A 10,608-nucleotide genomic window follows, 5' to 3' on the forward strand; every position below is an offset into this window, starting at 1 on the left:
ATTTTTACAATATTCATTTAATATGATGGTACATACTCTAAAAGGAGAAGAAAAGTTATTGCTAAATTATTTCCATTTGACCTAATACAGTTAATGCTGTGCAGACACATACTGTACTGCACATGGACATACAGTAACTGTGCAGAACAAGCCGATTGTTTTTATCATGCTTACAAATGCTTTTAATGTATTCCTTACTAGACCACAGACTTTTGGCTATCCAGCTGCAGCACCCCATATGAAAATGTGAATTATGTTGTAGGTGTTTGTGTTAAAATAATAATGGATTTACAGTATATATATATAAAGTATTTAAAAATATCTGTGTATAAAAATTTAGGTTATTATACAATATAATTATTTCTGAAAAACCAAAGTGAGAAATAAGACTCTTCAATTTTAAGAGACAGAACCCAAGTTCTCTAGGTCATAACTTACACAAATGAAGAAACTGCTTCAATTATTTTCAATGACATTCACGGAAATGGTTGTTTTATTCATTTTAAGACACTAGTAACAAGAGACCAATAAATTTACAACAGTTATAAATATTAACAAAATAATTAGAGTCACTGTTTCAGGAGAAATATTTTATGCTGTCAAATATAATTAACTCAGTAACTACAGAGAGTAGACTATGACTGTGCTGTGTTAAGTTGCCAAATGATACTGTAGGTAAGACTTGTTCTAGTTACAAAGTTTTGGAGGACATAATATTTCACTGTTAATAGATATTTTTTACAATATGTAGTTACTTCTTGTTTGATAAAGATATGATGATATCATAAAAATTAAATTCTTAAGTACCTCATTTCAGTGATTAGGCGAATAGCAATGCCACAAGTGAATAAAAACTGGCAGTCATATTTTCTTCAAATATGCGCTCAAAGCAGTCACTACAAATGTTTCATTGTTCTTTTTTCTTCTTTTTTTATTTACTTTTCATTCCATCAGCTAAATACCACAGGACACAGAAATAAATAAACGATAAACGTCCTATTCTCCATTCAACAGCAATTTGTCTTTATTCTGTTAGATTCTAATCCATTCAGGCTAGAACTCTTCCAAGCTATCCAGATGAGTCCAGCCTGTTAGAATTCAAGGCAATGTCTTCAATGCTAGAACGTTTTATCACTTCTTTGGAGATCCTGGAGCAATCTGGGAGGTGGGTGCTTTTCATAACTGAAAGGGCATCTCCTCAGTTCACAAACTCCCTGTGTTCCTGCTTCTCTTCCTTCTTAGTTGTTTTTATTTTCTTATGCAAAGCTACTTCTTTGGCTCGCCATTAAGCCTGTCTGACTCTCACGCCTTTTGTCTTTCTTTCGTTCTTGTCTTACTTTCCAACACAAAGCACTGGAGCCCAGCAAGAGAAGTCCAGTGGATAGAACTACCAACCCAAGGATAGAGATGATAGATCCGTGTGAGTTAAAACTGTAGGCCACAGCTGTGACAACTATCCCAGCGATGAAGATGACTATTCCAAATGGGACCATACAACGGTAGCAGGAAAGCTCTGTTCCCCCGGTAGCAGCTGTCAGTTGAACCTCGTTGACCAGTGGGACAGTAGTCACCACACAGTCATTGTTATTGGTCTTTTCCATTATGACTCTTTCAGGAGCTTTGGGGACTCTCATTGTGTCTCTGCTGGATTCTTCTGGCATTGCAAATAGTTGCTCTCAATATTATGCTTGCAGAACCAATGGGTCCTTATTTCCAGTGGTCTTCAGGTCCTTTGTGTTCAGTGTGTTCAAAGCTGTGCAGACAAAAATTAAACTTTATCACACAATACCGAAGTTACCTACTCAGCTCCTCCAGACTACTCAAGTAATCTGAAAGACATTGATGGTATATAAAGTCCATGATTCTATTGATAATTCCTCCTTGTTTTGGAGTTGTAGATTTTATTTATCTCACATTGTTACAAAAAAGGGTACTGTACTTGTGTATTTCCCTACACCAAATGTCTGCAGTCTATACCATGGACTATACACACTTAATGTATAATGAAAGCCATCTTCTCTTTAATAACTCACAGATGTTTGAAACTAAGTTGGGCCAACAAACAACAAGTACAGTAAATAAATAATGTAGAAGTCTCCCTCTTTCCCATTGTCTAGAAAAGCGATGCTGATATTTCAAACAGTTACATGAAACACAAACTCTTGAAAACAACTTTGTAACAGTACTAAGTTTTGTTAAAAAGTTAATTATAAATTATATTTATTTAAAATAAAGTAATAACGTGTGCTGAACATTAGAACGTTTTGCAAAGATACAGAGAATGGTTTACAATATAGATTTATGAAAATTGTTTCTTTCCTTTTTTCCAATTTTACCCTTAAAGAACAGAACGTGCATTCGGTGTAATACAAATGTGTGCAACTTCAGCCAGGTAATCATTAAGACGTAAGCGTACATGCGGTTAAGTGCTCATTGATAATAGAAAACATCTGACATTTACCAATGCATGGCACATACTGTACGTACAGCACAACCTCCGTTGTACAATAAGTTGTTTTCGGCTCTCTCGGTTTTACAGCTATAAATCGAAATAAACTTACCTCAAGCTTTCGCTCTCCATTACAGACCTTTATTCAAGATGTGTAGTCTGTTGTGTGTCCCTCACTTTGCCCAAGAATCGAAAAATAAATGAGAAGGATTCCACAAGTATGTTACAGCAAACGTGAGCATGTATTCCCAAGCAAGCTTTCTTCTGAAGAAGGAAATTTGCAATCTTTTGATGCGTATATATTTAAGCTTTTTTTGTGTGACTTAAACAAAGTAATCAAGAACTTCGATTAACCTCTCTTGCAGTCCTTCTTCGCGTTGCTTTATGCTTTCCAGGGCTGCTTTCAGTAATGTTGCTCTGCCGGCGCTCGATTAGGGAACCCGACTCTCATTCATCGGATGTCCCCTATGTGCTCCCTGGTGTGTAAGAAAGAGTCAGTTTGAATACCATCGTCTTAGGAAAGCAAGGACGTTTAAAATTTGTCAGTGACTCAGGAGGGGAGTTTCTAAGTAGCAAACAAAGCTGAACGCTTTTTTTTACCCCATTTAACGCATCTGAAAAGACATGTTTTAACCCTTTTTAAAACGCAGTTGCCACGCACTCTTATACTGTATACTTTATTCTATTTAGCAAATTTCTGAAATTCCCGTCTTAGCACACATTTCAGGAGCAAAAAAATAAATCATTATTTCCCATCTTATCATGCTATAGGAGACGTGGAATAAAATATTTAAAGTAATCTGTAAAGCACTGTTAAATTAAAAACAAACTGTTGCATAAGCATAGCTCAAATGTAATTTTGCTAAATTTGGATTACCTGAACATTGTACAAATGATGTACAGTAAATGATCAAAATATAGAACTTTATGCATGAAACAAAATTTGTAATCCAAGATATTAAAAAAAATCCCAAAGCCATCCTTATGTTTATTTGCCTATTTTAAATTTGTTCCTAAGCATATTCAAATATAATAACAGAGTTTGGGATTATAGCATTCCTCTCTTGTTGATACTTTTATGAATTGGTCCTATAGAAGTGTAGGTTTTCAAACCTTATTCTATTATCATTTTTTAGATAATCAACAATAAACCTCAGCAAGAAATATATACTGTATACTGTATATACAGTAGGTCTTTATGGAATGCTTGATTTCTTTATAACTCCCTATTTCAAAGTAAGATTTTCTAACACGTAGTCATTTGATATGGGGTGTTGTCTTGACCTTTTTCCTTCCTGAACTAGATCCCTTCCCAATAGAGACAGAGGATTTCCATGCAGGGATGAGAAAACATTGGCCCTTCCAATTCACTTCTTTGCAGAGCTTTATTCCCACAGTCTAATTATTCTAAGCAGCCTTAGGCTGGAAGCCTATAGTGATTTTAAGAGGGTTTTTTAAGGTCTTCCTTAAATGCTACTGCTTGAAATAAATCCTGGTTGTGAATTGTCTGTTTTTACTGTTCTGCTTTTCTAACTGTTATTCATAGATCAAGGTGAGCAAACCGATCAAGTGCTATGGTGTAAAACTGAGCAAATATAATGTGTAGTCTATTTCACGTTTGGAAAGCATACTTTGATACATTTCTACCTCGAAATGGCTAACGTTTGTTAACTCCAGCTGCTTACTGTACAGTATGTTTCAAACAGTTGTGCCAGTACACTATAAATTTTGTACAGTAGGCATCATTCCAGGGACAATCTAATTAATTCTGGGAATACAGTTTTCCTTCATAAACCAAGATGGCTTCCTGACTTACAGTACTTTTCTAAGATTTCATACCACTTCTGTTGAAACAAATAACACAGCACTGGGTCCACAGGTTCAATTTCAGTCCTGGGGTGCTATCTACAGTACATGGGGTTTGTATGTTCTCCTTGTGTTTGTGTGGGTTTCCTCCAGGTTCTCCCGTTTCCTTCCTTCTGGGACGATTGGTCTTGGTGTGAGTGTGTGTGTGTCTGTGTATGACTTGCGTCCCTTCCCATTGCTCCTGTTGCTTGCTGAAATAGGCTCCATCTCCCGCTCCCCCATGACCCTGGATTGGAAGAAAATTAGATTAATTGTAGAAAATGGATGGATGGCTCTCCAAACCCTGGCAAGCATCATTCGAGGAGCAAAAGTAATCAAAACTGTGTTCCTTTGTAAATGAAGATGCCACCTGATCAAACCTCTTCTTCTTACATTTCTTTTCAACTTAAATTTGCTATATACATTCTTTAAAAGCTTGGCTAATGCCTTTGTTGAATCAGTTTTTTTTTCTTTCATGATATTAATCAATATGCCATCATCTCCAGATGTTTTTTTAATTTTCATGTGTATGATAACACATTTCCCTTACTTTGGGAGAGCCCCTGGTACTTGATCCTGATCTGAAATCAATACATGCCTTTTAGTTTGTATTGTTTATATCCTGACATCATAATTTTACCTCTTTTGAATTTCTTCAGTTCTCAGGTTCTGTGATAATATTATTGCTTGATCGAAAGAATCTGATTATTCCTGACCATTTGTATTTACTTTTCACATACTGTACTTGTTGTTCTCATCAATGTACAGTTGAACAATCCAAAGTCCTTAGTGATATGTTAGCTTGCAGAACCTGATGTAAAAGTTTTCAGTTTTGATGTACTGATGGAGAGAATGCATTTCTGTCACGATTATAGTCCCCCCTCCTTAAGGGTGCTCCAGCCCTTCCACTTTAGACTTAATTCTGTGCACCTGATCCCTTTTACCCAGCCCACCTTAAAAGCCAGGCGCTGACGCTCATCCTGGCTCTGCATCTGGTTTCCGCACCGTGCGAGTCCGGGACCTGGAAGCGCCTGGTCCCGTTAAGGTTTTAATCTCTGTTCCCGTTCCCTGTCCGCCGGTTCCGACCCGGTTCATGGTTTTAATTCTTTTTTTGGATGGATGGATCTCCTGGCTTTGGACTTACTCTTGTGTTTTTGGATTCCCTCTATGGATTACTCTTTTGGATTGTTTGCCTAGGCCACACCTCCCCCGTGCACCAGCGCACTTTGGACACGCCCCCCTGTTTTCAGCCCCGTATTCCTGCACGACGTTTTCCTAGTGTTTCCTCACTTCTTCGGATTGTGTCGTCCGCATAGGGTCCGGAAAGAACTGTTCGTTACAATTTCTTAATAAAAACAGGTCTCATTTTGTTGAAGCTGTTCAATGCTGTTGGATGTACCTGTTTGGATTATTATCCAGACAGGACACCCATCAATACTTCACTCATTTTATAGTTTAGTAGGTTTTTAGATTTGGTTCAAGGGTAGGCCAGCCTGCTGTTTAAATGTTGGTCTGTACAAAAGGTTTGGACAAGCTTTGCAGACTGTGCCCTCATATTTCAGGAAAAAAAGATAATATATATCAGCACAGTTGGAACAACTGTTTTCATAACATAACCCAGACAAATTAAGAAACTGAAGAAACACAAACTGGGGTACATACTGTAAGTGGAAACTACAAAAAGTGCATTTAACACTCAGAACAGGGTTGTACTGTAGGTATCTGGTCTAAACTGCCCAGCCATTTTGTTGAAGCTGATACTCTAATCCCTTTTAAGAAATAACTGGTGAGATCCTCAGATTATTTAACTACTCTTTATGTTCTGATCTATCAGATAACAGAAGTTGGCACTTTTAAAATAGTATTAGTGTACTGGTAATTGTGTACAGTTGGCCTCTTATGTACAGTATGTATCCCATTGAACCTTTTCTACCTAGATATGCTGTAGGTAAACAACATGTTATACTTTATCATTCTCTGCCCCAACTCTCATATGTAAATATGAGGTAAATGGATAAATATGAGTTATCCATATGCCATCTAGGGAAGATTAAGTTCCTCTAGTCTGAGTATAATATTTCAGACAAGGAATTTGTCTGGTTTCTCTCATTTGTACTGCCACTAGTTGAATCATAACCAAAACTGAACACAACATTGCAAATAGTCTAATTAATTAAAACATAATTAAATTAATTCATTCTAATTTGATTAAAGCTTTACATTATTAATTAGAAATCCAAATATTTTGTTTGCTATTTTAATGCCTGGAAGAGAAAGGTTATGGGTCCGTATGAACTCCTTGATTTTTACTTGTTATTACAAGTAAAGTACAGTATTACAGTATTCTTCAGCACCCCAAAAAGGTCAATTACACAGTACAGTCCTGCTGTCTGCACATTATAAAACAAATGTATTCAGAGTAAATTTCATTTGCCAAGTGTCTGCCCAGGTATAATGGATAATGATACTGTATATACTGTAGTGTATAAATCATGTTGTGTCAATTGAACTGCAGAAACAGTGTTTATTACTTCACTTGCTTCAGTATTATCTCATAATTGGATAGCTATACCAGAGACATCTATCATGACAATTTAGATGAGTAATGATCTTAATATTAATCCCTGCAGTACTACAACAATCACCTAAATCTAGTCAGAGATAATGCCCTTAGCAATGCCCTGTTCTTTGTGGTTATCAACCAATTCCTTATCAACGAGCATGCATTATCTTGGAGTCCTTATGTTTCAGTGTGAAGTTGAGTTTTGGGTTAAATACATGGTCACCTTAATAATACAATGTTTTAAAAATCCTTAAGAGATTCTGAATAGTTCTGCTTTGCCTCTGTTTGTAGTTCATGAGAACTATGGAGCGATCCAAGTAAAAGAGTTTGAATAGGGCCTTGTCATTGAGAATGATAGTCACTCTGGCACTAAAGGTAAGCTACTGTACATGCCAGCACAAGTGTTTTAAAAGGCAATCATTTACAGAGCAACATAAAGGTTACAAGTGGTAGGAGGCCATTTGGCCCATCATGCTTCTTTGGCAGCTAGTAACTTAATGATTCCAGAATCCCATTAAGCCATTCATTAAAGGTTTCATGGAGAAAGCTTACACAATATAGCTACAAAGTGTGTTCCAGAATCACTGACTAAAGAAATTCCTTCTTTTGTGCTTGTAAACTGAATTTCGGTTTGTGTCCCAGGCAAATTGTATCATCTCAAAGATGTCAAAAAAAGAAATAACTCTCTTTCTCATTGCTATTACAGATTCAAAAGTCAAAAATAATAAATCCTAATAATGTTATTATATATATATATTCTTCCTAATATTGTTATTCTATGTTATGTGCCTTCACTTTTCTTATGGAAGTTCAGGACTGTATTGTAATGTTAAAAAATAGCTGGTAAAACTACACAACCTACTTTTCCTATAATTATAGATTAAGTGATAATTTCCTCAGCAGCCCTTTAAATATTTAAATATGAGCTTTTTTAGGTATTTGGTCATCAAAATTCTAAGAACATTGAATTTATATAATGACTGTTAACAGAACTCTATCGATAGTTATTCAAATGAGAGGTACTGCCCAATTACTTATGTTCAAAGTGGAGAATGTTACATGTTGCAGATAGCAGACAAATCAGCAATAAATAAAAGATGGGAAACACTGAGCATGAAGACGCTATCTATGAAAACACCTCAACTTTATCATATGTTTATGTTGACAAAACTTAAGAAATATTGGGGAAATTAAAAAGGCAAACAATGTTAGTATACAAAGTTACAAACTGTGAACTTAAATCAAGCCATGTATTAAATTATATTAAAATGCCATGTTGCATTAATACAACCCTAATCGTAACCCTACACAATGTCTTCTGAGAATGTCAGCTCTGACAAACAGAGCTGAAAAAAGATTTCCAGGAGACTTGTACAGTAAGTATTTAAATGCCTGAAACACACTCATAAATACAATGAAATGGACTTCTACAGAAGGTGAAACATGAAGGAATGGAAACTATAGTAAAGAGCATTTAAACTGGGAATATGATGCACTTTTTAACACAAAGTGTTCAGGGTGGCTGGAACAAACTAAAAATAATGTTGTAGAAGCTTATATCCCTTGTTTCTTTCAACACTCACATAAACAAATGCTGCTTAAAAGGTTATGGGGGTAAAATGATTTTGAAGTCATTAGTTTTGACAGCGCAGATGGCTGGACGGAAATACCAATTGTTAGGAACACAACACAGTATTCACTGCAGACTGCTCCCTCAAAGGGTTTTATCTCTTTGGCTGAAATTGCAGTGGTTTACAAGCAAATGATGATAGGCTTATACAGCTGTTTAGCTTCCACATCTGTAGACCTTTAGCCCAGTATAGCCCTCCCAGGTAGTTGTGTTTATTTTCTTTGCTATGATATTGTAAATGTTAAGCCTGATTGTACAACTGAGTAAATCAAAAACACTTCAACATCTGGGCAGCACTAATGAAGAATATATTTTAAAAGGGAGGACTAGAAAGTCAGATAGCCAGTTAGATACAAAGACAATTTTTATCAGTATGAGCTGTGTGGATATATTACGCAAGACAGATTTTTCCTCTGCAGCTGCGTTTTTTTTTCTTTTCCCTTTCTCTGTTAGTGGCTGGGATGCCTTTGTGTTTCAGATGATGGAATTAATTGCATGCAGATGTGACCTTCAGTCCACTCCATTGGCGTTTTCTGGGGCTCCCATGACTATTTCACAAAGTCAGCACAGCAACTGCATCAAGTAGGTGTTTCTGTTTCCCCTACGGCTGCCCTACCTACAGTACATTTCTCAGACATGCCTACATCGTAACTACCGTCTAATGCAAAAATAAAGGCTGAAGTAGTGGCTAAGTGCTCTGATAATCCACCATTGATTTCATAATCTTGAATAATATATTTACAAGCGCTATACACAGTGTAAAACCATTTTAATTATGTCTAAGCTTAATTTATAATGCCCCATTTCAAAGAGAGATGTTCAAATATATAGTCAATTGATATGGGGCATTGTCCTTTTTGTTTTTCATTCCTGAGCTACAGTAGTTCATTTTCCAACAAAAGCAGAGGATTTCCATTCAACTGGAGGAAGCAGTGACTCCTCCTGTCTTCTCCTTTAGAAGACCTTATTCTCAAAGTCCTTAAATAACTATAAAAACAATTACCTGAAAAAATACTGATGTGGATATCTTACATGAGAAACTAATTTTGAGCTTCTACATTCTGACACCCTGTAAGATCATTTTCCAACCGTGTTCCAGATACTGTATTTTCGACACTTTACTTAAAAGATTTGGTAAATAGAAATACATTCAACCTTGCCTTTATGAAAGACACTGGTGGACCCAGAGTGTAGCTGGTTACGTTACAGTGTGTAAAGCACACAATTCCAAGAAATATACAGTACAGTATCTTTACTTGTCTTGAGGGAAGCCATATAGGCAATGCTGTGACCTCAACCATGTCATTAATGAAAAAGCAACTTTCTAGCATACAGTAAAAACAAAGACATGAGAAGATCTGTCAGGTACTTGAGGGCCCAGTGGGCCTGAATATAGTTTCTACGGTATGCAAAAAAAAATGTCAGACTCCATGTGTTCGGATACACAGAAAACACCAACAAAGATATTTTATCCAGAGCTTTTCATAAAATATGTTAAGGATTTTATCAGTTTATGTCTTTTTCCTCTTAGCAAAACAGTACCTACATTTTGCTTCAGGAGTGGTCCAAAGTTAACAGGTCTTAATTAAAGTTGTTAAAATCAGATAATAGATCACTAAAATGTTATAGTGCCAAAGGGAAGAAAAGAAAACAACTACACATAGAAAGAAGCCTTAACAACATCTAAGATCCCTGAAGTATATCGAAAAAAGACAACTGAGGAGTAGCCAGAGGAGGGGAACCGCCTCACAGAACCTTAATAAAGTAATAAAGTAACCTTTTGTTTAGTCTGGTGCACTAAACAATAAACAATAAAGTTACAAATAATGGTGTTTACCAAATAAACTGATTAGAACGAGGATGTTGAATTTCTTTTAAATTATAGGCTCCTACAACCACGACACTCCAATAATATTCCAGTGAAAGTTAAGAGAGTTCATATCCAATCTAATACTGATAATAGCTTCATCGGCAACAATTACAGTTCTGCATATAACTTGCTTTTTCCTCCTTAATGAAAGAAATCTTAAGAAGGTTGAAATGAAATACGGTATTGCGTCTAAACTAACTTCTCATTAGCTGGCATAGTGAGAGCAGGTGTCTACCGCAGCTAGGAGTCTG

At 36.1% G+C, this 10,608-nt stretch overlaps 1 protein-coding gene across 1 annotated transcript; it reads right to left on the bottom strand.

The window, feature by feature from the left end:
• Window positions 1–460: 460 nt before the first annotated feature.
• tmem100a (transmembrane protein 100a) lies at window positions 461–3,345 on the bottom strand. The gene is made up of 3 exons (XM_088599651.1): window positions 3,327–3,345; window positions 2,562–2,925; window positions 461–1,753 (listed from the first exon to the last, which is right to left on the bottom strand). Exon 3 carries the CDS (start codon window positions 1,659–1,661, stop codon window positions 1,257–1,259), a length of 405 nt encoding a protein of 134 aa, XP_088455777.1. The 5' UTR covers window positions 1,662–1,753; window positions 2,562–2,925; window positions 3,327–3,345; the 3' UTR covers window positions 461–1,256.
• Between the last annotated feature and the right edge of the window lie 7,263 nt (window positions 3,346–10,608).

Source organism: Lepisosteus platostomus, chromosome 11 (assembly GCF_059453375.1).
Source record: "Lepisosteus platostomus isolate fLepPlt1 chromosome 11, fLepPlt1.hap1, whole genome shotgun sequence".
Classification (NCBI taxonomy): domain Eukaryota; kingdom Metazoa; phylum Chordata; class Actinopteri; order Semionotiformes; family Lepisosteidae; genus Lepisosteus; species Lepisosteus platostomus.

Bases quoted from the DNA above. Each gene is read 5' to 3' on its own strand.
- tmem100a (XM_088599651.1), bottom strand. From the start codon at position 1,661: ATGCCAGAAGAATCCAGCAGAGACACAATGAGAGTCCCCAAAGCTCCT.